We start from the raw sequence: 27,736 nt of genomic DNA on the forward strand, positions 1-27,736 counted from the left end.
TTAATTAAAAGATACTAGATCTAAAATGACAACTTTCTATTGGTTGGTGAACCTAAAGGTTCACCCTAGGGGGTGAACCCAAGAAAAAGTCACAAAAAAATTGTGATATAAAAGAATAAACCCTTCGTAATTACAGGGGATACCACTGAGGGTGTCATTATGGTGGGCGTCGCGAAACTCGTGAGTCTGGTCCGCTCTCTGTGTGTCTTTTGTTGGTTCGCGATAATCTCGTGACTGACTTACACAAATTTAGTTTTCTTCCAGATATAGTATTTATTACCACCAACCATTCATATAGTTATTGCTACGGTCGCGTTCGTGTATGGAATAAATCTATTAAATGGTTTTTTTTTTTTTTTTTTTGCTATTATCATGTCACTTTTCTCTTTGAGTATAATACATCACTTTCTTATAAGAATATCACTTTTATCTTTTAAAGTTTAAAGTAAGGATATTACACACCTTTTGTTTTTGTATTTGATCCTTTTAATCCCTTGTTATATTATTATGTGACAGAATTTTGGACACCCATTTGCTCGAGTGTGTCCACACTTCAGGTACGTGTGATATTTACATTTTTCGATTACCTAACCAAGTAAAACTACATCTTGTTTTGTTCAGTTATTAGCTGCTTTACTCGTTTATTGTTTTATATCTACTAGTTTGGTTTCTTTGTTTTCATTAGTTTCTAGTTATTGTAGTCTCGAAAATTGAAAACCTAACTTTAAAATCTCATATGCTTACCGTAAATCTGCGTTTTAATAGTATCAGGTTAAAAGTTCATCCACAACATATTTGAAATATAAGTCATGTTTAAGCCAGTGTTCTAACTTTCAAATTATATTATATCCATTTTTGCTAGTCAAAGAAACAATGTCTTGGATCAGAAACTCGTAGGCACTGGTAGATAGACATAAACATAGTGATGAATGGTTTGGTCAACCTATACAGGTTATTGTTCTTTATTATATAGTATTTTCAGTATGTAAACCAGTAATAATCGTATAAAAAATTACCAGCTAATTTGTGGCCTGGAATGATAGATAGCATCTGCGTTAGAAAAAGCTGGATCCTTTTCAACGTGAATATCTAAACAAAATTGGTCTTCGAATCGGATCCTGCATGTAAGTTGGTGTGTTTGGCAGATTTGTATTATGTTATGATTTTTGTCACAATCGATTATGCATTTGTTTATAAAGCGTCCTAATAAAAAATATATATACAAAGTTAGCTATAAGACAACTTCTCTTGGTGCACAGAAAAGAAAGTCTTTTACCAAGATTCTTTTAAAAGGAGTCGATAATTACTTTGAAGACTTTTGAAGACAATTAAAAAGGATTGTCATGGAGTTTAAAGAGATTCTTCAGAATCAAATCGACCGGTTGTGAACTGCCTTGTAACAAGTATATTAGTTAATTTATGTAATAAGTAGTTATCTTTTGTGTGTTTCAAAAAAAAAAAGTAGTTCTTTTATATTTTGTTTTCCATCTTTTGTAATTGTTATTTGCTTAAATCTAGAACCAGATGGACATGTTACTGGTCTTAGCCGCCATACTTTAGTTAATGGAAGATCTTCGAAGATGTATGAATTATGATTCAAATGATTTGTGAATGGTTAAACTAAACCAATGCGAGAAAACAAGATTTGAGAGGGGTTGATTAGTCGGTGTAAATCTCCTATATATTAATCGAGGATCTTTTAAAAAGTTATAATCTAAATTTTGTAAAAATTAAAAAAAAAAACTCATCATATGTGGTAGGGGTGGACGTTCGGGTACCCATTCAGGTTCGGTTCGGATCTAATCGGGTTTCGGGTTTTCGGGTTTATAGATTTCAGCCAATTTGGGTATTTCTAAATTTTGGTTCGGGTTCGGTTCGGGTTCGGATAACCCATTTAAATTATTTTTAAAATTTTAATATTCATTATATGCTTAAAATTTCTCAAAATCTATAAATAAAAATAATATATTACTTATAAATTTGTATAATATATGTCAAAATACCTAAAATTAATATGTAAATTGGTTTGATTTAAATATTTGGATAGAAAATCAATAGATATTTCAAGATTTTGGTGTTTCGAATATATTTTAACTATTTTAGACATTTACTTTTGACTATTTATGTATATTTTCAAGTATTTTAGACAACTTTAAAGTATCTTATATATTTTGGATGTTTTTAATATATATTAAATCTAAAAATAAGTAATATATTTAGGTATATAAATCTATTTCGGTTACATTCGGGTACCAGAGATACTTGGTTCGAGTCGGGTTCGGTTTCGGTTCTTTAGATACCAAAATTTTGAACCCGTTCGGATATTTAATCAATTTTAGTTCGGGTTTGGTACTACTTTTTCGGATCAGATTCGGTTCGGTTCTTCGGATCCAAGTTTTTTGCCCAGCCCTAATATGTGGCACTTGTGTTCTAAATCATATTTCAAAGAATTCTAGAGCACCTTATATAAACTATAGTCTAAAAATTATATTCTCTAGCAAAATAATATTTCGCAAGCTATAGTTGGTCGCATATATCAAATCTTTATTGTTTCGCAGGCTTTCCTTAAATAAAACCTACGGAATTACCAAATGTAATTAAAATATATATATAGCAATTAATGATTTTAAACAATAAAGATTTGATAACAATTTGTATATTTTTATCATTTTTGTTTATTTTTTTATTATTAAAATAAATTACATAATTACATTAATCATATAATAAAAATCTATTTTTTTGTATATGTTGTATTTTGAATTTTTCAAAACGAGTATAAATTACTAAAACTGTTAAAAGTCTCACATAAACTTTTATGATGAAAGTTTAAATTTTTTTATATATTAAGATACAATTATTATAAGACCTTATGAAGAAATAATTTTATTTTAATAGGTTTTTATGTTAATATATAATTTTATGTTAATATATATATATATATATATATATATATCATATCGTTTAAATTAAACTATACATCGTATGAAAATGTATACCTATATTTTGATATTTGCATTGAACATATATTGAAAAGTTAATATTTTAATTTTGAAATCTTCATTGTTTTTTAAATGACTATAAATTATTGAAATTATCCCACATTAAAAAAAATTTGCTGGTGTAAACTTTTGTTACACAAATATGCAAATAATCATAAAATCATATGAGTAGAACTTTGTTTAATAAATATCCATTTTAAAAGTGTACTATATATATATATATATATGTTAATATCATTTAAATTTAATTATATATCATATACAATAGATAAGATTGATTGTTTTGATTTATTTACCCTAAAATGATTGCGAATAAACATGAGTGATAATTTGATTTATATGCACACGCCAATTTATTACCTAATAGTAACTTATTTCTTAATTATTTAATATATATACTTATTATTTTATTATTTCATAATATGCAGAAAAAAATAAAATAAATAATAAATATAAAATATTTATTCTGCAAAAAGTGTAGATCTTAACCTAAGTATGTATCTTTTTAATTATTTTAAATCATAGGCATTTTCTAAATCTCAGGTCAAAACAAACAAACAAAATGAGAATAAACTTCAAAATTAATATTTATATCGAACAATAACCAAAATGAAAAAGAAAAAAATATTGAAGATATATAAGAATTACACGTGAACGTAAACTTCTCATAACTATAATTAATTTTTAAATTACTAAATCATGATATAATACCGAGCTGACATAGTTTCATTGTAATCAAATAAATCCGAGATTTTTTGAACTAAACGTTAGGTTCTTATGCAGTAAGTGATTTTTTTACATATTTTGTTTTTAAAAAATGGGATCAGTTCATCAGTAAACAAATTATGTAATTAACAAAAAGTTTAAAAAATTGTTTAAAGACCAAAATATTAATTCAATAAAAAATATAAATTTATTTTTCTGTATAATATTTTTTAAATAATTTTTATATAAATTTATTCTGCGCAAAGTCTTGTCCTAGTAAGAAAGATACGAGAGAAGGCTTTGTGGCTATGGACTAACAAGAAAGCGCACGTGTGCAAAGTGTAATGCCCTTTACGTGCGTGCGTACGAATGCAACCCTTTACCTTTCTCTCTTGATAAGAAAGTTATTCACTATTTAGAGTATACTATTTCACAAACAATAATAGAAGCTTAGAAAAAATGGCAGTGAATCTTTTTGTGTAAGCAAACAAAATCCATAGAAATGAGTTATCTTCCAAACATTTTCACTATCCTCTCTAGTCATGTAATCAATACATGACAACCAAATCAGTGATACCAATACATCAGGTGACCTGAAATTACTCTTGTGATCATATATACAATGCTCGAAAAATCTGCTTAGCCAGTAAATCAAGAAGCCAACTAAACAAAGCTTCACTTATGCACACCTCTGGCTCTAGTTAATATATATTTGAACTATGAAAGTCTAAATACGGAATGAGAAAGTACATAGGTTGTGACTGTATTGTAGTTTGAGCGCAACATATTACGCTAGAAATTGTTTTATTCTTATTAACGCTGGAATATTTCCAATCAGGTAAAATTTTCATTTTTCTCACTTACTCCACTCACTATTGAAACAACGGGAAATATACACTAAATACTACTCTAGATCACATAAGAGTAATTTTATTTTCCTCTCTTTTACTCATTTTTTTTATTTTTTCACTTTTTTGTTTCCTCCCATTTCCACTTATTATATTCCTCTCATTTACTTCACGAACAACCAATCACACTTATAGATACAGATATAAAGAAGCATAACTAAAAATATACCATTATCGATAAAAATTTACATCCAAAGGTGGTCGGTCATCCACTAGCAGTCACATGGATATCTAGTAGACATTGAACATGATATAAAGTGACAAATAGGTGGAATAATCAATGGGAATCTTCATTCACATCCCTAAATAAATAAATAAACATTTCGAGCTATGACCTAGCTTAGCTATAGCTACTCCATAACATGTATGAAAAGAGTTTACATAATTAATTTAGAAGTTGTGGAAAGTTATAAGATGATTGGTAGGGAGAGGACTCGAGAAAAAGGGTTGGGGGGGGGCAGCCAATGGGCCCTATTTCTTTCCCAACATCCCACATGCACACTACGTCTCTCCATTCTCTTTCATTCCGTATTTCACAATCTCACTTACTCAATGATTGTAATGTATTAGCCTATAACTAATGTTCTAGTAAACCAAGCAGTCGTAGCTGGTGGTAAAGAATAAACAAGGCAGCTTGTAAACCCTATCGGGGAGATGTTTCATATTAACGCCCAACACAATGAACTTAAAGGCAAGGCCCAAACATAGTGTAAGGGTATATGCGTAAATAATAATAATCAAACGCAGCAAGTAAACCCTCTACTAAAACCCTAGACGCACTTGTATAAAAAAAACACTCACATTGCGCTAGGTTAATTGCTTACGACGTCATTTAACTCTCCCTTGAAACTTGTCTCTTCCTTGTCAAGCAAACATGAGACCTCCTCTAACTGGTGGTAAGAACCCTAGCCGCCGCTTTTTATGTTTTGTCTCCATCGTAACAATAGCTAGTTCTCTGTTAGTTTTGTCTGAACTCGTTGTGTTTAGCTGACTTGAATATCAAAGTTGTTCCCTTTAGCTCAGAAATCAATTGGGTATTGAGAATATTGAGTTTCTGCTTTAATGTTGTTTTGTGTTTCAGGACGTGGTGGTGGTGGGTTCAGCGGTGGGTTCAGTGGTGGACGAGGAGATAGCTCTGGAGGTAGAGGTAGAGGAGGAGGAAGAAGAGGTTTTGGAGACCGTGGACGCGGCAGAGGCATGAGAGGAGTACGTGGTCGCGGAAGAGGAGTACCTGCTCGCGGAGGAATGAAGGGAGGCAGCAAAGTGATTGTGGAGCCACACAGACACGCTGGAGTGTTCATTGCAAAGGGTAAAGAAGATGCTCTTGTTACTAAGAACTTGGTTCCTGGTGAAGCTGTTTACAATGAGAAGAGAATCTCCGTTCAGGTATATTATTAGATGATTGATTGATACTTGATGTTCGTTCGTTTGTTTGTTTACCTCTTTCTTAATTGGTTTGTGATTGAATCTACAGAATGAGGATGGAACCAAGATTGAGTACAGGGTGTGGAACCCTTTCCGTTCTAAGTTGGCAGCTGCTATTCTCGGTGGTGTTGATAACATTTATATCGTAAGTTGGACTCTTGTTTGAATCTTATTTATGCTGCTGTCTGTGGCAAAGTGTTCATGTATTGATTGTTTTATGTTTCAATGTAGAAACCTGGTGCTAAAGTTCTATACCTTGGTGCTGCCTCTGGAACCACAGTCTCCCATGTATCTGATATTGTTGGACCTGTAAGCAAAACTTGGCCTTTTATGTTCCTGGTTGTCAAAAGTGTTATGTTATTTCTTATAATGTTGTCTTTGTGATATTGTAGGAGGGATGTGTTTACGCTGTTGAGTTTTCTCACAGAAGTGGTAGAGATTTGGTGAACATGGCTAAGAAGAGAACTAATGTTATTCCAATCATTGAAGATGCCAGACACCCTGCTAAATACAGAATGCTCGTAGGCATGGTTGATGTTATCTTCGCTGATGTTGCTCAACCAGATCAGGTTTGCGTCTTTAATGAATGGCTGATACTTCCTTCAAATTTATTTCAAAAACTTTTGCTGTATAGCATTATATTTGTGCTTTGCTATTAAAAATGATGTTCTGATGATGGCAAATGATGAGCTTTACTTGGATTCCCCTTCAGATCATCATGGGTGATGCAAAACTCCAAGTTACTGATGCTTAAGAACATCTTGTTTCTCTATTCTTAAATATGGTTTCAAATTTTGGTTTCTTTTCGGATTTTATGCCATTGTTTTTAAAAAATGGCAATTGTAGTAGGAACATATATGTTCTGTACATTTTGCATTTACCATTTTGGTTTTCAAAAAAAAACATCTATAATTGAAAAATACTAATTCAGAATCGATTTTTGGTTTTCCTGATGTGACTAAATCAAAGATTTTAGTCATTAGTATCTGATTTGATAATTTGATTGGTGCTGATGCCATTTAGCTTTTCTTGTTCAAAGTTTCTAATGTCATTTTGGTTTCAAGAGTTGCTATCATATTATATTTATATGTAATGATGGTTCATTATGAAATGTTGTTTGTGCTTAAAACCCCTTTAAATAGGCTAGGATCGTCGCTTTGAATGCAAATTTCTTCCTCAAAACAGGAGGTCACTTTGTTATCTCAATCAAGGTTAGTAGCATTCCAAAACATTCATTCATGTTAACTTTGAACGTTCATTCACAGACAAAGAGTTTAGTAAACATGTTTGTGTGTCTCTCTCTCTCTTTGCAGGCTAACTGTATTGACTCAACAGTTCCAGCAGAAGCTGTGTTTCAGAGCGAAGTGAAGAAGCTGCAACAAGAGCAGTTCAAGCCAGCAGAGCAAGTGACGCTTGAGCCTTTTGAGCGTGACCATGCCTGCGTCGTTGGTACCTACCGTGCGCCTAAGAAGGCCAAGGCTGCTACTGCTGCTTAGAAAGTTCAGAGATTTATTTTGGATTTGTTTCACTCCTTTTTTGTACCTCAGATTTTGCTTCTATCTTCCTCCCTTTAGAATCAGGCTTTAGGTTTTTTATCCAAGTTTTGAGTATGTATACTTTTTGAACCTTGTTAGGCTTTTTAATCGTGAACTTATTTAATCAGAACTGGATTTTAGAAAAAGTTCTATAAAATTTCCTGACTTGTTTGTTTGAATTATAATCATAAATATAACATGAACCAACTTTCCCCCTCGTGGTGATGAATGTCAATGGTGAGGTTAAAAAAAATAATATGAGAAAATATATTCTTGAACCAGGGATTTGCTCGTCACGGCCATAATCCACATACCACATGCCACCAATACCTGTAACTGTAAGCAACTATATTTAATGGTGATTCACAATCACGATTCACAACTCTTTATTTAGTGAGCGAGGACGTTTTACTTATATTCACGAAATGAGCACACAGAAGATAGCAGGAGAAAAAGTAGTTTTCATCAAAAAATGAAAATTAATAAAAAGAGAATTGTCAGAAGTGGGATTTGAACCCACGCCCTCTTTCGATGACCAGAACTTGAGTCTGGCGCCTTAGACCACTCGGCCATCCTGACTATTTTTAACAAGTCTAATGAAAAGAAATAATATCTGTGCTTATGTAAAATAAAACAATTTCTTGAGCAAATTAGTAATGTAAAAGTCTTGAATTCATAAAAGCTAGTACAGGGTTGCTTGAATTCATAAGTTGTTAGTACAGGGTTGTTTGAATTCATGTGAAAGTTTAAATTAGTTGGTTGATACATTTAAGTCAGACGAGTAGATGTATCTGACATTTGGTAGGTTTCAGTTGCATTTATCTTTTCTTTTGGAAGAAAATAGCAAAAGCACCGTTTGTTACTTCACTGGTCGAGCAGTTTCCTAGAGCCTAATAAAGTTACTACTGGTGGTACCAAACCAATGAGAGAACACAAACAAAAAAGCCTTAGAGCTACATATTCATTTTCAAAGCTAAACAAAAGAGAAACCACAAATCATGCAATTAAATCCTTTGTTTCACTCCCTCCCCACTTCTTCATACGTTCCATTGTCTCCTCCACCTGTTCATCACAGTTATTTAATTATGGATCTCAATGGACAAGTGCATATGGATACGGTTTTGAGTCTGAATAAGGTTCTTACCTCTTTATTCCAGTTTGTCTTGTATACAACAACTATCAGTAACAACGTTTGAAGCGTTGTTCCTGCTATCATTCCACCCCAAAGTCCCTGAAAACATTATTAAAAATAATCACTATTAATGGACTTGAAAGGTAGATTTTAAGCATGTTTTTACTTACCATCACTCCCAAGTTTGCTTTGTAACCAAGAAGATACCCAAAGGGAAGGCCAAAAATGTAGTAACAACCCAAGTTGATATAAGCCACTAAGCCTTGCCAACCACCTCCAATAGCCACACCTAATGAATTAAACCAAGAGACTGTTATTATGATGTGATAAAAACCTCTGGTTTGGTTTTTGATGGAAGAAAAGATATTATTGTGTTACCGGAAATAACTGGCTGCACGCTGTTAAGAACCATGGTTATGCCAAGAAGATAAGCTAGCTTAGACACTGCCCGTTTTAGTACTTCGCTGCTTGTGAAGATGATAGCAAAATGATCTCTGGCTATGATGATAGCCACCATAAAGACAAGACCAATGAGGAGAGACTGGAACACCGTTACATAGACAGAGTATTTAGCTGCTCGTGGACGGCCTAACCCAAGCTCATTAGAGACACGGACACTAACACAAGTAGACAACACATTAGCTTCATAAGTCTAATATTTACCTAAACAATGTCGGTACCTTATAGCAGCGTTTATTCCAATGAACAACATAGCCTCCACACCGTTAACATTCATGCTGAAATGTCAAAATATTTCAAATATTACGTGATAGTAAAATATGATTAGTATACAAAAGCATTTTTTGTGAAAGTCACTAACCATATAGAAAGGGAATCAACAGCGATGACAGCGTTGTCAAGACGACCAGTAAGGACAATGATACTCATCATATACCAAAGCTCAAGACAAAGCATAACAGCAGACGCAATAGAGAGCCTTACAAAAGCCCAAATCTCTTTAAAAGCCAACCAAGTCAAGCCAGTCCACCCTTCATTACACCAACCAATCACATAAACAATCTGAGAGATCGCTGTTCCCCAGTTCGTAATACTAAACGCCAAAGCGGCACCGTTTGTTCCCCAACCAAACACAACTATGAACAGCCAGAGCATAGCAACGTGCATGATAAGAGCGACGAAACCAATCCAAGCGATGGCGATGACTTTGCTCTGCGCTTGAAGGAACTTTGAGGTAGGGAAAGTGAAAGCCATCGAGAAGAGCTGAGGGATGGTTAGAAGAGTGAACTCTCCAGCTGCAACAGCAATCTCCTCTGCTTGACCGAGAAGTCTCAAGACGGGTGTGGCGAAGATGTAGATAGGAAGGAGGAAGATGCATGAAACGGATAAAATAATCCATGATCTCTGCATGTAGACGCCTAACATGTGGACTTGACCAGCTCCAAAGGCTTGGCCACAAAGTGTTTCAAGCGCACTTCCCATGCCAAGCTGCACCAAAGCAAGATTCAAACAACAAGCATGGAGGGATCTAGAGAGAGGTCAGGGAAGAGAGAGAGAGAGTACCAAGAAGCCAAAGGAGAAGGTGCCAATGACGGAGAGAGAGATGGAGACGGCGGAGAGCTCTATCTCGCCGATGTGGCCAACAAAGATGTTGGTGAAGGAGGTGACGCCGTACTGGCAGATGATGTTGAAACCTATAGGAGCAGCGATCTTCCACAGCTTGGCTGACTCCATAGAAAAGACTCGCTTCACCTCGCTCAGGGTCCTCGCCGGCGAGTAATCCTCCTTTACCTCATTGCCAAGAAACGGCGTCGTTGGATCCATCTCCTCCTCAAAGAGTCTGAAACGTTAAAACCTACGGGGCTTCACTCACTAGCCTATCTTTTTAAGTCTTTTATCTCTTTAGAGTCAATGTCTGTTGCGAAATAATAGGTTTGGTTTTATATAACAAAGACGTTGTTGGATCACACACTTCTTCTCTCCACCCTTCGTTTTTGCATACTAATCATATTTTATTATCAAGCAAAGAAAAAAAAATATAAATTATTATCACAACAAGTCAACTATATATATATATATGACTCAGTTGATGGAAAATATCATTTTTTGCCAAGAAAAAAATGAAGATTTAAAATCTAGTGTTCTGGCTGCATTGGTTGCATGCTAGCCTTTAAAATTTAATATTATACCAAAAAGAGAGTTAATATTCTCGCACAAAAAGGTGGAGAATAACTTATTAACTTTATTACCTATTACTATAGTCTAAAAATAGGATAAAATCACATTTAGCAGAAATCTTTTTTTTTCTGTATGTTTAGAGTTTGGGAAAAAGGATAATAGTTATGGAAAAAAGAGAGAAAAGAAAGAAAGTGTTGGAGAAACTTACTTCGAAATGGCATGGCTGGGGTAGGTGAGGCTAACCGGTGGCGACGTTTTGCTTATGAATCAAACAAATAAACTTTAAAAATGAGAGAGACATGTTAGCGTTGTGCCTCTCTTTAATGCCTCTTTCGTGGCAAACGACATAAAGCATTTACTAGGGAGGGTGGGAGAGAGAGAGGTATGCGTTGTGAAAAGTTTGGATTAGAATTTTACCAAAAAAAAAAGTTTGGAATGTTGTTAATATTCCTTAGTTTCAAAATGTTAATATGTTTCTGGAGTACTTAAAAACATATTAAATTTTTATTTTTCGATAATCGTTAAATTTTGATTATAAATGTATTATTTCTGGTGATTAACTATTTTCCACAATTTTTATCCTATCAAAAATCAATAAACATAATTTTGAAAAAAATTAAATGTATAAGAAGTATTAATATGTATCTTTTTGAAATAAGTTTATTTTCTAAAGCATGAATCATTTTGAATGAATGGATTAATATACATCATCGTATACTTAGAAATCGGATGTTACAGTTGTCCATTCAATTTTAACATCCAAAAGGTTAACACATAGCTCCACTTCCATGCTGGTAGGCAATAAGTATGAATAGCATATATATATATATATGTTACGGTAGGAAACTTGCTTAATCCTTCTAGAAGCCAAATAAGGAGTTACGTAACGTATGGGTCGGATGATGCATTGATCAATAATATTGGAAGAAGAGTACAAGAAATAAACTTTTTTTCTTTTAGGGTGTTTCTACGGAAACTACTACTATGGTCCCATGGTCCAGCTTTCTAGTTTTGGTCTTCGTCGTCCCTACTGTGTTTCATAATTTAAAACCTTTTGACATCGATCAACCCAAACATACATGTACATCATCATCATCATCTTCTTAACTTGCGAACCGAGCCCCATCCAGTTCACCAAAGGCCAATCTTGGCCTGGAAGAAATGTACCTAATCATATTGGTGCGTTCAAGTGACATTAGATGGGCCAAGATTTTGCAAATGAGCTTTCATAATCCAGTTGTTTCTTTTTTTTTCTGCAACTTATTTTACCTCCTATTTTCTATAGTTAAGATTTTGCAAAGTTACTCATACAGTTGTTTTGCATACAGTTGAAACCTAAAGATGATTGCAATTCAGATGTGAAGAGTTTTTGTGACAAGTTTGATGAGTACAATGCATCCGTACACATTGCAGGTGAAAAAGGCATACATCTAGACAACAGAGCAATCTCACACCAAAGCAACCAAAAGGGTTCTGGAATAAACAGCACAGTTCGTCAGTAACACGAACCATAACACATTCATGATTCTTTTAGCGAACCAAATCTGAAAATCATGGTATTCATCATCCCCGGAACAGCCCATTGAACACAAGGGTATTCCCGTCACTGTTTTCAGATATCTGTAGCGACGAGACAGCCTGAGCAGCAATCAAATCAGTTGACATCCCCATGTTGTCATCCCAAACATCACTAGCGAACGGCGACCAGTTACCGTCTCCTAATCCACAACCGTTTGACACAAACCCAATCCCTTGAACCGCATAGCTTTCACCTCTAAACATATCCATCTTGAAACCCTTTTCTTCACCAAGCATGACTCGAGATGAATCATCACCGTCAGAATCTTCTCCCAGTAGGACGTGAAGAGCAACAGCTTCTGCAATAGCAGCCCCCTCTTCATCTAACCTCTGCTGCTCTTCAAGTTTCTTCTGCTTCTTCTTCTCAAGCTCAGCCCTGATGGCAGCAGAAGTAGCAAGAGCTTTCTCAAGACGTCTCTTCTTCTTCTCAGCTTGTTTGACACGATCAAACTCATCTTTACCATGTGCCTTCTTCTTCTTCAATTTACTAGCTACTGATTGAACTTGCTTGCACACACAGTGATCCATAATTTCTTGCTTATAATATATATATATATATATAATTTCTAACTAAATAAACTCGTAGAGGAACGATCTCAAGAACTACTACAACCACTCAGGTATATAGGAATACCTCATGGTTCGGACAATACAATCCCAAAAAGAAACAAGTGGAGACAACTTAAGAGAGACGTTGTAAGAATTAACATTTGGAATCACACGTCCTCCTCTCTCATACCCCTTAGACTCGCCCATTTTCTGCATTAGCAAATTAACTAATTATTACTTGATTAGTTTTAAAGCTGCAAAGGTAGAAACACAGAGAAGCTTATGCATAATACTAAAGTCAAAACACACAGTAGCATTTATAAGAAACCAATGTTGTGTTCAAGGGACCAAATCTTAAAGGAAGTAAAATAAAGTCAACGGCTATGTAGATTTCAAGACGAGTCAACGATAACACAATATATAGGAGATACATCACATTTTCATTTTTTGATGAATATTGAATCCTTTAATTGCCACCAAACTTCAACAACTCTCATATACACACACAGAGAGCATGCCACAGAGATAAAATAATCAAATCAAAACTCAAACTTCAGGAAAGAAAAAAAATCAGATCTGACTCAGAAAGTCATGTTGGATCATAAATTCAATCGCACGGTTAAGTCAATTCGATTGAAAAAGATATACGGAAACTGAAGATGTTAGAGATTCGATCCAAACCTCTACACGTTGGCATGGAAGCGGCCACCTCAAAGAGAGAGAGATGCTTGTTATCAGGATCAAGAGACTAATGAAATAGAGAAGAGGAAAGAGACGGAACAGAGCCGTGAGATGATCAACAAAGAGAAGAACACACATAAGACCGTCTTCTAATCATCCAATCATATTAAGCCATGTGGCGACTTATGTCTAGATGGTCTACTACTTGACCGTGTGTCAGATTGTTTCCTCGTTATAGATCTGCTAACAGCCGTTAGATTACATGTTTTTGTTTCGTTCCTACGGTTGAGATTTGATAAAACGAGTACTTGATTCGAACAAGTCAAATACAAATACTAAATCCTACTACTTTAAACGAGTCGAGCCAAATAGTAAATACCTGAAAATTGACAAGTATTTGCCTTATGACCAGCCCTGATTTGATTTGGAATTCTACTCAAGTCTCGTTTTAACGACTAACACGAGCCGTTCACAGCAACTCTTAGAAAACCAGCTCTCATGGATTATTTGGAGAGATTGTTTAATATCCCTATTTATTCGTTTTTGGTAACGTTTTTAGCTCACCGGGACTACTTCAAACTTGAAAGTGAAAAAAACTTAGAAGCTTGGGAATCAGGATTGAATTTCTAAAATGAACACTAGCTAGATTGCCTTAGTTAAGACCAGAGCCGGTCCTAGATATTTAAAGGCTGCAAGCAAAAAAACTTTTTTTGGCCGATTTGCATATATTTTTATAGTAAAAAGTTTTAAAAATGCACATTTGACACTCGAACCCATGTTACTTAAAAAAGAGGAGAAAGCAATTTGCCACTACAACAAAGGAATTATTCGTAATTATGTGGCCGAATAAATACTATAAAATTTGTGGCTGGAAGCCATTGCTTGGTTGGCGTGGCCTCAAGGCCGGCACTGGTTAAGACAATTGAGAGGAAAACAAGAACAGCATGTATAGTTTTTGTTACCATTTTCCCTTGTCTTTTACCGTAAAGATGATATACAGGTGAACAGCCCGAGCTTATGGACGCAGCATTGCCTTTGAATAAGGCTTTTGTGACAACCCGCTCCGTGGAAACTACCTGCCCCGTGGACCCCATGTTCACAGCTATACAGAGCACCGACCCCAACCCCTCCATTATGAGTCCTGACTCCATAATTAGGTTGTTGGTGCACAGGACACGTTTCTAATTCAACATCAACGAATCTCAAGATCTTCAAATTTTCAATTGTGCCTATTGGCAATACAGCTCATGTTTGGATCTATTATTCAAGTAAAAAAAGATAAGCATTTTCTAACACACACATGCACACGTTAGATCATCTTGAAGAATTCCTTAAATATTGCATTAGCTTTTCTTAAGAAACATGATCTTCACTTATGCTTCCTCTGCCAACAAAGTTTAGCAAGAAGTGTCCTAAAGTATGGTTAGTATATATGGTCTTCGGCATGCTTGTATTGCAAGACGTGACCTTTGGTTAGTATATATTGATTCGACTAATTGTTTCATCCGTTTTTTTGGGTTTAATAGGTCTGGTATATGGTTTCATCCTGTTTGTTGGATTAAACCTGTTTTGCATAAGTAACTTTCACTCAGACTCTGAACAATTTGATGCGTAAGAATTATTATATTATTTTGTATTGATTTTCAGCTAACTTAAGTGTCACTAAGACACGTAGCAAAGTTGGACACCTTAATAAGATTGTTGTGGATTGGAAAATGGACACTTCAAAACGCGTTTAACTCATTTTGGTTACGTTTAAAAATTATATAACGTCACTTTGGTCGGTGGAGTGGCCACAAGGCTTACCATTCGTCCACGAATGAATCTTAAACTTTACAACAGCAAAAAAGAAATACAAAACACTAGACTTTCTAACAAAATGTGTAATATTTAGGATTGATTATTGATTAGTGCGTTATTGGTTATATTGGAGCTTCTTAGTCAAAAGCTGTACCGAACTTCCTATTTGTGTAAAAAGAAGCTATCATCGAGTTTTTTATATCGCACGTTTATGTCATAATCTAATTATGCGTCCACGCCACCTCATTCTCATCCTTTCCCACTTTTCACCATCTAAATTACGAATAATCTAATAATTTGGTCTCCCTCTTATCTCTTGGGATTTGATTGGGTAGTGTCGTGGGAGTGTACATAATAAACTTCCACTTACAATCGGTGAGCATGATGAGATAATACTGTGATGTACCCACTTAGTGAAATTAAAGTGAGTTAGTTCTAATAGAACAGACTAAGCACGTAACACGTATCCATAGCTTTATCTTTAAAGAATCATTTCCCTTTTTATGATTTCAACCGCTAAGTAATAAAGAGATAGCACTAATATATCTTTGACTGTACAGTGGTTACAACTTCTAGACTGTACGTGTCTTCTTACTCGTCTTCTACAGTATATTCTTATGTTGTACTCACTCGCAAAAGCTTCAGTGTTTGAAGTGTAAGAACATTTATTCCAGTTCCACTAATGATCACTAATTACATACTAATTCATTTTGCATATTAATTAGTGAGCGTTTAGGGGTCTCCTTATTCATCTTCTATCTTTGATGTTGTTAAAAAAAGAGATAAGAGTGATTGCATGCAGCAGTTGATTTCAACCTTTTCTTATATTTTGAACATTAATGAATCATGACGTTACACGCAACGTTCGATGGCGCCATCTTCCACGAGATCGCGCGAAGAAGCGGGCCATACTATGAACGTAAGCTTAAATAAACTTGCGTGACGAAGAACATCCAGAAACATCAATTTGGGTAGATGCATGAATATTATTAACTTGTTGGTTGCAAAAGTGCATGCATAAGCAAAAGATTTCCTAGTGCAAGTCAAAATATGTTTCAATTTATTCCAATTTAGTATAAGATCTATAATGTCTCGCCTTGTTATTCACTGAATAAAATATGTCTAATAAATTGTCAGTCGAGTTGGTATGTTTATATTTATTTACTTTTAGCTAAGAGGATTAATGGTGTGTTTATGTAGTATTAGCCTAATTTTCTACTTTTATAATTAAAAATCAAAATCGGCATATATGATTTATCAACAAAGACCGTATTTCAGATCATGACAAAAGACCATAAAAAAAAAGAGAAGTAAAATTTGTTTTTAATTAAGTAATCAAGAGCTCGAACTCTTTTTGTATAATTTGATTCTCCGACTAATCTCCTTGTCTAACTCTTCATCTCCTCCAACTTCTTCCAATTCCTAGAATCACCAGTTCATTTGTCAAAATTAAATTATTAAAGACCAACATAAATTAGAAGATTGAGAATCTAAAGCAGATCAAAAAACTCACCTTTGGTCCAAGAAACAGTCCATATGGCACACCATCGAACTTGTCAGTGTGATGTAGCTGAAACACCATCATGAACGAGCGTATGAAATTTCTAAATCAATAACTAGGAACGCCGAAAACATTGTTTAATATTTTTAACGCCACACAAATATACAAAGCGCATGGATAAAAAGTTAAAAACCAATAGAATAAAATACTATTCATTCAGGAGACTGCAACGAAATGCGTTTCTATTTTGGGAAAGGAACTGTTTATACTTTTGTCGTTGACCGATCAAGTCAATGAGTTATACCTGGTGAGCGGCAGCGACCTTCCGGAGATAAGGGACATCAGCGATGGGACCTACGGGGAAACGCTTGTGCACCAAACCATCGTGGACAAACATATAGGCGATCCCAAACACCGTTATTCCTAGTCCCTGTTACAAGGAGAGAAACAACTTAGAGCAAAAACGCAGACGCGAACGCAACATAACGGCGTTTTTAGCGGAAAACAAAAGACATAGTAAGCCACCACTAGTCTCATGGGGTATTAATGAAAGCCAACGAGCCTATATTGTCATCACATGAACCGAAGATCCCAATGTCTTTAGTAAAATAAAATACATATAATTTAGAGACAGAAAATCTTGCAAGAGAGATACGTTTCTTTAAGCCTAATGTCCACAGAGAATAAAATACTAATTGTTTTGACCTTTAGTACTAACAAAAAGGCACCGAAATGTGCTAACTGATGTTTAATTTTGTATTAAAATAGCCTAATCACTTAGTTAAAGATTTAAAATCCTTTTAGCATAGTTGTTTGTGAGAGTATATAGACAAATGAGTTTGCCTATAGAGAGAGAGAGAGAGATGATATACGGCGCCAAAGCAGAGACCAGGAACGAGTCCTTTATTGAAGAAACCATAAGAGAGGAGACTAATCGCAGGAACAGCGTTTATAATTGCAAACACATCGTTCAGCTCAAAGGGGCCTTCTCTTGGTTTGTGATGTGACTGCTCCCCAAAAAAAATGGAGAAAAATCAAATTAAGTAGCTTGAAATTGAATAGTCAGTCAGTATGAGAATTGAAGGTAACCAACCTTTTCGTTCAAAAAAAAAAAAAAAAGGAAACTAACCTCATGCATATTCCAAAGAGAAGCGTGCCAGAGAGCTCTATGGGCCCATCTTGCCCAAAACTCCATGCCCACCTGATAGACAAATATTCATTGAATTCAGACAAACTGTGTATGTGTTTGTAAAGAAAATTTGGAAATGGTTTGAGAACTTACAGCAGCACCAACAGAGAGTGCAAATGTACCAAACATCTCTGACATTGGGATCGCACCTCCCTGATTCATTTTTTATAACCAAAAAAAAAAACAGTTATGAAACTTTTTCAAGTTGAATTGAGTTTTTCGTTATTATTTTTTTGGTTATTACCTCCATTTGCCAAGAGAATCTGTAGTAAACAGCCAAAACAGCCATGGAAGTGATACCAAAGCTCGACATCACTGCGGCTATTAGATAAGTGAACCTCTCGGACTTCTTCCTCTCCAACTTCTCAGCCAAACGCAACGCTAGGAGCTCGGGATCTATGGCGTTACTGCTCTCGAGTCTCTCATCGTTGTCGACGGGAGAGCTCTGCCTCTGCTCCTCAACCACGTAGCAGACCGAGAAGCCTCTGAATCGGAGAGATGAAGGGAGTCCGGTTAAGGATCTTGGGTGGTGTAAGCGGACACTTGAGGAGGATGAGAAAGAGCGGTGGAGCGGGTTGAATGTTACGGTGGTTGAGAGACCTGCCGCCATGGTGAAGAAGGAGCTCCGAGAGTACCTGGTGATTGACTGGTGGTTCACCTTTTATGCGAGAGAGAGAAAGAGATGTGGTTGTTAAATGCAATGCAGCCTAGGATTTTGTTTTGGGGTCTTTTATTATTAAAAAGAAAAAACAAAAAGACACTTTGAAAATTAAATAAATACAAGTGAAGGACGGTTTAGTTTCGTGTAATGAAATTTCCCACTAACCTACCCCACCCTTCTTCTACTTTATCTTGTTTAAAATCACAATATTAATTTACACACGATTTTACTGAAAGACATTTATAGAATTAGGAAATATGAAGAATAAACGTAAATGAAATCTTGTAAATTTTAACAGTCTTAATGTCTATTTAATAGTACAAATATTCTTGTTTTAATAGTTAATCAAAAGATTATGTTTCTATGTCTATGTGTAGGTAAATGTAATGAAATCTGTGGGTAAATTAGTATATAAGATGGGAAGGAAAGACAAAAAGAACAGAAAGGAAAGCAACAAGTTACTTGCAAGTTGCATCCATTTAATATGAGGCTGATGCTTAGATAGTGTTGGGCATATGGGTCTTTACGTATCATTTTTCCATTGGTTCACAGAATTCCTCATAGTATCTTTGTCTTTTGTTTATTTCATTTTTTTGGACCACTCCAAAATGTATAGAGAGATACCAAACGGTCCAAAGTCCAAACTTGCTAAAAAAAAAAAAAAGAAAGATACCAAACTTGTAAATGCAACTTGGGCCATGGACCTCAAGTTTACACTACACCTCCTAATGTTAGGAATACAATTACAACCTAACCGTAAGCATCTGTATCTTCATTTCATACCAAGCATTGTCGCGTGATCTGTTCTGATGCCTGTTTTAGCTTGATTAGGTAAATCTTCATCCACAGTTTCCCCCTTACTGCATAACCCGAGACTCAAAATATCATACGACTATAAAGAGATTTATACCAAACAGGCGTTGCTTGTCGCTGTTCCATGCAATGACATTCAACAGATACCTATAGTTCAGTCAGTACAAGATTAAGATAAGTGTAAAAAGCGTTACTAAGGGCATCATTATCCTAAATACCCAATTAGGGTCTCTTATTTATTTTATATTACTTTTAAGCAATAAATGTGTGTTAAGAAACTCTTTTAAGAGACTAACATTTTTGTGCTCCAATGCTAGTCTCTTAATTAAGGTTTATTAAAACAAAAAAAAAAAATTAAACATTGTTTTCTTAAAAATGTTGTAGTGTTATGATTTTGCTAAGTGAAGTGAAGTGTTATGAGTTTGCTATTAAGCCAAAAGAATGAGAGAATCAAGATAACAAAGCAGTGGGAAATTCGTTGGGTATGTTAAGACATGATTCTTACGTTATGCTGAGTATCATTTGTACGAGTTCGGAGAATGTTATCATCGTCAGGTTCATGAGCCACAAGATAAGTTGACTGAAGAGTCACCTGACTCAAGGAAGAGAAAAATTTGTCAACTACTGATAGACCAAGAAACTATAAAAAAGAGATATATGTTCGAAGGCAAAACACAGCTACACATGCCTAGAAACTTGAATATTCATGTGCACGATTAAAAGGCATTCATCAAAGACCAATGAACAAAAGAAACGCACCGTATCATTTTCCACCACATTGTCAGCCTCATCAAACTCTTCCATATCTGGACTATCATCATCCTCTTCCTCAGTTCCAAAATACGTTGGTACTGATCGTATACTGCTTTTCTCGTTTATATACAAGGCACCATGGACGGCAAGTTCTCATCTTCGTTGCCTTTATCTGTATCAAATATAAAGACAAAAAATTAAATGTGAGAAATATGGATTAGGCAAAGCACTAAACTAATCTTCACCTTTCGGTTTCCCGTGTGTAGCCAGTCAACCATCATCATCTTCATCATCAACCAACACTTCTCCTCCAGCAGCTTCATATTCCTCTGTCACAGATGCAGCTCTCCGTAGGCAAGGTACTGTTCAAAACATAAACGTAAGAGAATGTGCATACATAAACAACAAATCAAACAGAAAAGAAGCTCAGATTCACGGTTTCTCGTAATCAAAAACTGTTTCTCCAAGGGTAAGTATGACTTCCTTTTGCCAGGGTCACCAGACTCCCTAGTTTAAAGGAAAAGCCAAGCTTAAACATCAAGAGAAGAATATATATATCGTAAATGGATTGAACAAGAAGAAGTCATATACCAAAACACAAAACCCAACATGCAATAGACATCAGAAAAGTCATAACTTTGGTTGATCTCATCACAATCTCACAAAAGATGTTAACTTTTTTCTTTTTTCTCTCCGACCAAAGTTTCAAGATAAAGACTATACCTTTGAGAAAGAGTTTTGTTGAAAGACAAGACATGTAACTGAATAAGTGTGAGGCTTGAACAGATACACCACCATCCTCTTCCTCGTTCTGACAATCAAGATTCCAAAATCCAACGTTCCCATCCTTGTCCCCTGCAGCAACCAGCTTTACACCCTTGTTCTAAACACAAGGAGCCAAGATCAAAACTATCATCATCCTCATCCTCAATAATAGTTGCAGTTTCTTCATTAGGTTTCCAAGATCAAAACACAAGGATTCCACTTTAGGTGATGACCACTAACAAAGAAACAAAGAGATGATTAAACTACTTACAGAAACTACTTGAGCTCTTTGTCTATGAGTTTAATGTTGTCCGACGAAGCCCGAGCTTGAACGCTCTTCGTCTCCAACGCATCTTCGACTTATTCAATCATAACGGCGACGGTTTCATCACCCTCGAGGAGCTAAGCCAAGCTCTCTCTCGTCTCGGCCTCAACGCCAATCTCTCCGACCTCAAGTCCACCGTCGAGTCCTACATCCAACCTGGAAACGTCGGTCTCAACTTCGAAGACTTCTCCTCTCTCTACAAGACTTCAGATCAATTTCAAAATAACAATTGAGAATAAGTTCTCCTCTCTCTCTCTACCTCAGTCATGGTTGTGGATGGGGAAGATGAGTTCAAGAATCCAATTGAGAGAAGGAGAGAGAGGATAGAGAGACAGCAGAGACGAGAAGAAGAGATATAGGAAGAGAAGAGACGTCTCTTGTAATCCCTAATTAGGAGACGTCTCCTGTATTTATTACAATTTTTCTTTTCTTTTAGATCATTTCAAACAGTGTTTCATCTCCCGCATTAACAAGTCCCTGAGTAAAGCCGTCAGGGTCACGAGGAAACTCAGCAACTACCTATGGTCCTGTCATCACTATTGTGAATCTAAATTGAAATTATAAGAACTTTCATGGAACAAACTCCTCTCAGTTTGTAACCAGCAATCAAGTAACAAGTTACGTATTGAAAGCATTACCATTACGGTACCTCTTCATAAACAAGATAAGAGTTCCAGTGAGTGTTTAACTTGGGACTCGATAAAAAACACAAAGTACTGATTTAAGAATTAAAAAACAACGTCAAGAAGTGTGCTCAAAATAGATATACCAGACTACGACGGTACACGGTAACAAAACTTCCTTTTGCGACACATCCGAACCATCGAGGACTTAACCGCCGCCCATGGGTCTCTTACCCCTCGGTTTTTTCTGGCCTGACTTATTACCAGAGGCATTCTTTTTCCCCTTCCTACCAGGCTTGCCTCCTCCACGTTGCCTAGCATCACTCTTCATCCTCCTATCCACTCTCTTCTGTCCTTTCCCAACCTTAACCCCAACTCCTTTCTTTGACACAACCAGCTCTTTCTTCGGCTTCCTCGGCTCCGCTGCTTTCTTGTACAGCTTGTCTATCATCTTGTCCTTTGACCGGTCTGATATATCCGTTGTGTCGGATATTACGTTTGCCTTCTTCCTCACCTTCTCCAATCTTTTCGCTGCGGCTCTCTTCTTCCTTGCCTTGGCCTCTGCCACCTTCTTGGCTGGACGAGCGTTGATTTCTCTGAACTGAGCCTTCATTGCGTTGATTTCTTCTTTCGTGACGGGTTTCATCGGTTGTCTGTGCTGCTTCTCGTCATCCAAAAACCATTTGGGCAAAAAACCTTCGTCAGCATACATGTACTTGTTATATGCATCGTCGAGCATCTCTTCTCTCTGCTTCTTCCTCAGCATTTTCTTGGCGCAGGCCAATATCTCGGCTTTTGTATGAACGTCGTCATCATCTGAGGATGAATCAGAGTCCGAATCGGTGACTGGCGTAGGGACTATCTCGAAATCGTCTTCCTTCTTAGAGCTAGCGAGTGAAGTCTGATCAGACAACACGCTTGCTTTCGCCTTCTTCTTCTTCTTCTCGGCTTTAGATAAGTTCTTCTTAGTTGGCATGTCGTCGTCACTGTCATCTTTTCCCAAGTCTCCTTCTTCAACCGCTTCTGCAAAGATGTCCTGACTGAACCACTGGTTGGATATTTCCTCTTTTGTTTGGGTCTCTCCATCATCAAGTGGCACCATAAGAGGGTTCGCCTCATCCATCTCTACATTCATGTCTGAATCGTAATCTAGTTTCATTTCTTCATCTCCATCACCCTCCTGCAGATCCAAGCAAAAAAATGTGTCATTCAAAAAAACTGTAGCATCCATAAAAATGAGGGGTAAGCAATGATATTTAGTTACCTCCAGCTTTTCAGCGTGTGCCTGTCTAGCACGCTTCCTTTGCTTTGCGCTTCCTTCTTTCTTCACCACGTACCGGTCATATGCCTCATCAAAAGCCTCTTCCATTTGTTCAGTGTATCTGCAATGTTAAAAAGTATATAAGGTGAGATAGCTGCACAACACGAACTTGAGCAAGGTATGGCAATCTTGAAACACATTCTATTATCTACAGAAAAGGATGGGGTCAGAAGCCTGACCTCTTACGTTCTTCATCAGAATCTAGGCCACTGTCCTCGGAGTCATCTGAGACTACAACACCAGGGTTTTCGTTCTCAATGTCATTGGTATTGACATTATCATCTTCATCATTGTCAACTGCCATAAGATCTTTCTTTCCCTGCAAAGGATAAATAAATTAATATTTCTACGTGTTTACAAGCTAATTCGGAGTAGAATCATATGTGAATCATAGAAAAACAAGCTTCCTTTTGATGCCAGCTAGTCATACAAAACAAATTTAACGTAGAGACTGGATACAAAATTGGAATACCTTGATAGCAGCAAGAGAGAACAAATCATGGTCCACGTAACCATCTTCAAGTGCATCTATCTGTGGATTAGTCGCCTTACGTGTCTTATCCTGGCAAATTATATCCAATTTAGCCAAGGAAGTAAAAGGTCAAAATGATCCATCACTAATAAGACCACTGACAACAGCTTATGAAGTGATTTTAGTTTAAGTGAATTTATGCGTAATTTCCTAGAAATCAGTGGAAAAGCAACTGATTATAAATTATACCAATGGCAACAACACGATTATCTAATTTACCAAAGGAAATGGCAAATAGGAATTTAACAAAAAAAATGAAAAACTAACCTTAGCGCGTCGTTTTGCAAGAAGCTTCTTTGCTTGTTTCTTCTTGCGATCTACTGCGTTTGTCAGCTCTTCTAATTCATTGAGTAATTTATCATCCTCATTTTCCTCTTCCTTTTCCACTTCAGGCTCCTTTTTAGCTACTTCCTTTTTCTCAGGAGTCAGAGCTTTCCTGATTTGCATTCGCCATCTACAAGAAAAAGGGAGTTAAGTATCTGCTACAAAACTAATCCAATTTCCTAACGTATTGATGGTTGGCCACAAATGGTAAGAGAGTCATAACAAAAACATATATTCCCTCGCGACAATCCTAAGATTCACGGACACCATATAGAGCCTATTTTAGGCACAATGTTTTATCTGGTTGAGTATGTAAGGTATTATTCGAACTAGCAACACAGTTCTTACTTTAAGATGTGCTTGAAGTCATTCTTCCCCAAAACCGGAAGATCATCGCAAAGAATTTTAATCTGCAACCAAAAAAAAAAAAAAGGTTACCAGCAGGTTTATGGAAATAATCATGGCTTAGTTAAAATATGGCAGATTAGAGAGCAGTACCTCCTCTGAAGTCAACTCATGTTCCTTTAAAGGTCGAGAGGCTTCATTGTCAAAGGATATGGAAGTAACAGTGCCAAGAACCTCAAGAGGATTCTCAGACCAGATGAAATCAGAAGCAGATGCAACTCTCCTCAAAATGGACTCTCCATCTTCATACCTATACATAATCCTCAGTTACTAAAACTTCATACAAACAAAACAAAAACAAGATTAGTTGACATTGCCTACCCATCACGGTTCCTCTTCTGCTTCGATGTTGCAAGAACATCCACAACCTACAAATACAACATTTATTAACTTACAGACAAATCTTAACTACACAAAAAAAAAAAAAACACTAAATAAAAATAGAACTAACCTTTCTTGTAGGTTCAGCTGCCTCCTTAAATAGATGTCTGAAATCAAGAAGACGAGGATCAATCTTGCCAGGAGCTTTGTACTTCAAACCCAAAAGATACGTCTCAGCAGATGCTGAACGACTAGCCGGCGGCTTAAACACTTCAACCTTCTCAAACAGCTGAACCAAACCAAAAACCCCCACCAGTAAATAACCAGAACCTCAAAAACAAACCTCCTCATCACATTCAACAAGTAAAACAAATACCTTCCTAAGACAGAACAGTACAGAGTTGTAATCTCTAGACCTGAACACCTACACACACAGAGATAAGAAAAACAATTGTCAAAAAAAAAATAATCAAATGAAGAAAACGAATCAAATCCCAAAAGCGCAAAGCTCAGACCTTTGTGATGAAATTCCCATTAGGAGCCAAAAACTCAGTAGCCAATTTCACAGAATCAATAACCAAAGCGTTCTGGCTCATCGCCTCCTGAGCCCAGGCACCACCAATGTTCGGAGACCCATCGTGAAGAACCAGATCGAGAGCTTTGACGCCGTGCTTTTCGAGCACCTGCTTGATCTTGGACCTGCACTCGGGCCTCGTGATATCCTGCTGGATCGCGACGCAGCCGCCGACGGGCTTGATGGGGACGAGATCGATCCCGAGGACGAGGCTGCCGACGGGGACCTTCTCGAAGGCGACTTGCATCCAACCACCGGGGGCGGCGCAGAGATCGAGGACGGCTCGGGATTTGTGGAGGAAGGAGTACTTGTCGTCGAGCTGGATGAGCTTGTAGGAGGCACGGGAGCGGAAGCCGCGCTCCTTGGCGAGCTTGTAGTACTTATCCAAACGATGCTTTCCTTTGAGCTTACCCTTACCCATTGTTGTGTGAGAGTTCTCTTTGTTTTCTTTAGGGTTGAGTTTTGGTTGTGAGGTGAAAGGTGATGAACTGTATATAAGCTAGGGTTTAGGGTTTACTACGCGCGCCGTTCTTTCGAGTCTAAGCCCATTATTCTCTTTTTTAATGGGCCTTTTTATATTCCAATAACCGTCTAACGGGCCTTATGTAACTCGTTTTGATGGGCTTCACCCAGAGAGTTGCGGTTTGAACTAATTCACTAATTGTGTCACCCATAAGAGTCAGTAATGATATTCACTCAAAAGAAATGTTTGAATCTTGGTTTTGAATATGAAACTTTGAATCAGTAAATATAAATTGAATAACCAGACGCACAAGTATAATCCAATGTATTTACCCATCATGGATTTCTGAAGAAGTTGAAGATTTTGGTTGACGCTCCATAACATGCTACTCTTTACAAGTACAGTTTGGACATAACCATATACAAGTATTGTTCGAATATTACCAAAAAAATTTCATTTGTCAGAAAATAATAAGAAACGTGCATTTCAACAAGAATTCTGGAAACTACAAGATAAGTTTCTTTAGACCAAAAGTCATAGAAATAGATAGATTATAGATTCCCGATTTGTATTACAAAAACAAAACTAAAGCCAAAAAAAATAAAAAAGATGTCTTTCCATTGCTTAACGATAACAACAATTCTTTCAAGGTAAACCAGAGCCAGATGGTGCTGCTGCGCTGAAACCACCTGCACCACGGCCAAATCCAGGCCTACCACCACCTCCCTGTCAAACAAACAACAGTCACATATGCAATGTTAGACTCATCAACTACTGACAAGACAGATCATTTGAAAGAAAATCTCACATGCTTTTTGGTAAAACTACTAGGGATGGTTAGAGAGAGAGAGAGAGAGAGATTTACTTGGAAAGAGGGCTGGTAATCAGCAGGAGCTCCACCCTTTTCACCTCCAACATCCCCACCACGTTGCCCTCCACGGTACCCATCACGGTCACCATATCTTGGACGGTCTCCATCAAAGCGAGGTGGTCCTCTGAAAAAATCCCCCAAAACCCATGTTACAAAATGAGTCAATGTTAGAATGGATACAAAGATAGAAACCAAACTACCTTGGGCGATCACCAGGTGGGCCACCAAAGGGACGACCAATGGGCTTAGCAGACTTCTTCAAAGTCGCAGGAACAACATCAGACGGAAGGTTAAGATAAGTTCTCAAGAACTCAATCCCTTCATTGGTCAGGAACCAATAGTAGTGCATCCACGCGAATGTCTCCCTAACGTACTCCTTGGACTTGAAACTCTGCATGAGCTTGATCACTTGCAAGTTGGGCACTGACTCAATCAACGGATGCTTAGGGAGATTGAAATCTTTCTTCGCAAACAATACTCCTTCTGTAGAAACCAGGGTAATGATATAAATCATTGCAACAGTTACCTCATTATCCTAAAGATTCAAACTTTATGAAAAACCTTCACTAGATCTAGCATCTACCATTACTCAGTTAATAAGGTTACAAACCTTTGAAGAGGTACTTGCAGATCTCTCTGCGGTTGGTCTCTGAGATAATCTGGTAACAGGACGAACAAGATCACAATCAGTACATACTTGGTTAAGATTTTTCACTACATAACGTAGAAAAATAGAGAAACAGAGCTAAAGCAGAGTGTGTACCATCGTCTTTGTTGATAGAGTTTTCGCTGCAAAGGGGCACAGAGCTTTTGATTTTTTTTGGTCAAAAGAGGCAGAGAGCTTCAG

At 36.6% G+C, this 27,736-nt stretch overlaps 7 protein-coding genes, 1 long non-coding RNA gene and 1 other non-coding gene across 9 annotated transcripts; 2 read left to right on the plus strand and 7 right to left on the minus strand.

Annotated features, from left to right (window-relative positions):
* Nucleotides 1-410: 410 nt before the first annotated feature.
* Nucleotides 411-1,524, plus strand: LOC106305464. Its single transcript, XR_001262990.1, has 3 exons — nt 411-557; nt 869-1,124; nt 1,260-1,524. It is a non-coding gene; the product is annotated as an uncharacterized LOC106305464 (long non-coding RNA).
* A 3,902-nt stretch (nt 1,525-5,426) lies between these two features.
* On the plus strand, nt 5,427-7,662 carry LOC106305061 (probable mediator of RNA polymerase II transcription subunit 36b). The gene is made up of 7 exons (XM_013741442.1): nt 5,427-5,508; nt 5,694-5,998; nt 6,087-6,182; nt 6,269-6,346; nt 6,430-6,606; nt 7,180-7,248; nt 7,351-7,662. Exons 1-7 carry the CDS (start codon nt 5,487-5,489, stop codon nt 7,531-7,533), a joined length of 930 nt encoding a protein of 309 aa, XP_013596896.1. The 5' UTR covers nt 5,427-5,486; the 3' UTR covers nt 7,534-7,662.
* Nucleotides 7,663-8,067: 405 nt separating this feature from the next.
* Nucleotides 8,068-8,151, minus strand: TRNAL-CAA. Its single transcript has one exon. It is a non-coding gene; the product is annotated as a tRNA-Leu (tRNA).
* Nucleotides 8,152-8,364: 213 nt separating this feature from the next.
* LOC106301284 (protein TRANSPARENT TESTA 12-like) lies at nt 8,365-10,634 on the minus strand. The gene is made up of 7 exons (XM_013737648.1): nt 10,226-10,634; nt 9,525-10,150; nt 9,385-9,441; nt 9,083-9,321; nt 8,875-8,993; nt 8,717-8,803; nt 8,365-8,634 (listed from the first exon to the last, which is right to left on the minus strand). The coding sequence occupies exons 1-7, from the start codon at nt 10,484-10,486 to the stop codon at nt 8,569-8,571; spliced, it is 1,455 nt and encodes a 484-aa protein (XP_013593102.1). The 5' UTR covers nt 10,487-10,634; the 3' UTR covers nt 8,365-8,568.
* Nucleotides 10,635-12,168: 1,534 nt separating this feature from the next.
* LOC106302075 lies at nt 12,169-12,985 on the minus strand. The gene has a single exon (XM_013738588.1). The coding sequence runs from the start codon at nt 12,944-12,946 to the stop codon at nt 12,404-12,406; it is 543 nt and encodes a 180-aa protein (XP_013594042.1). The 5' UTR covers nt 12,947-12,985; the 3' UTR covers nt 12,169-12,403.
* On the minus strand, nt 12,958-14,290 carry LOC106302076. The gene is made up of 2 exons (XM_013738589.1): nt 13,649-14,290; nt 12,958-13,177 (listed from the first exon to the last, which is right to left on the minus strand). Exons 1-2 carry the CDS (start codon nt 13,784-13,786, stop codon nt 13,025-13,027), a joined length of 291 nt encoding a protein of 96 aa, XP_013594043.1. The 5' UTR covers nt 13,787-14,290; the 3' UTR covers nt 12,958-13,024.
* Nucleotides 14,291-16,677: 2,387 nt separating this feature from the next.
* On the minus strand, nt 16,678-18,884 carry LOC106302033 (beta-carotene 3-hydroxylase 1, chloroplastic). The gene is made up of 7 exons (XM_013738546.1): nt 18,383-18,884; nt 18,232-18,291; nt 18,079-18,150; nt 17,822-17,956; nt 17,254-17,379; nt 16,962-17,018; nt 16,678-16,870 (listed from the first exon to the last, which is right to left on the minus strand). Exons 1-7 carry the CDS (start codon nt 18,746-18,748, stop codon nt 16,784-16,786), a joined length of 903 nt encoding a protein of 300 aa, XP_013594000.1. The 5' UTR covers nt 18,749-18,884; the 3' UTR covers nt 16,678-16,783.
* Nucleotides 18,885-22,078: 3,194 nt separating this feature from the next.
* Nucleotides 22,079-26,020, minus strand: LOC106306132 (putative rRNA methyltransferase). Its single transcript, XM_013742609.1, has 11 exons — nt 25,497-26,020; nt 25,358-25,405; nt 25,112-25,270; nt 24,982-25,028; nt 24,754-24,910; nt 24,604-24,665; nt 24,199-24,385; nt 23,872-23,961; nt 23,579-23,718; nt 23,343-23,460; nt 22,079-23,258 (listed from the first exon to the last, which is right to left on the minus strand). Exons 1-11 carry the CDS (start codon nt 25,974-25,976, stop codon nt 22,287-22,289), a joined length of 2,460 nt encoding a protein of 819 aa, XP_013598063.1. The 5' UTR covers nt 25,977-26,020; the 3' UTR covers nt 22,079-22,286.
* Nucleotides 26,021-26,482: 462 nt separating this feature from the next.
* LOC106303631 (40S ribosomal protein S10-1) lies at nt 26,483-27,736 on the minus strand. Its single transcript, XM_013739922.1, has 5 exons — nt 27,653-27,736; nt 27,500-27,548; nt 27,090-27,372; nt 26,884-27,013; nt 26,483-26,744 (listed from the first exon to the last, which is right to left on the minus strand). The coding sequence occupies exons 1-5, from the start codon at nt 27,653-27,655 to the stop codon at nt 26,664-26,666; spliced, it is 546 nt and encodes a 181-aa protein (XP_013595376.1). The 5' UTR covers nt 27,656-27,736; the 3' UTR covers nt 26,483-26,663.

This window comes from Brassica oleracea, chromosome C7 (assembly GCF_000695525.1).
Source record: "Brassica oleracea var. oleracea cultivar TO1000 chromosome C7, BOL, whole genome shotgun sequence".
Taxonomy (NCBI): domain Eukaryota; kingdom Viridiplantae; phylum Streptophyta; class Magnoliopsida; order Brassicales; family Brassicaceae; genus Brassica; species Brassica oleracea.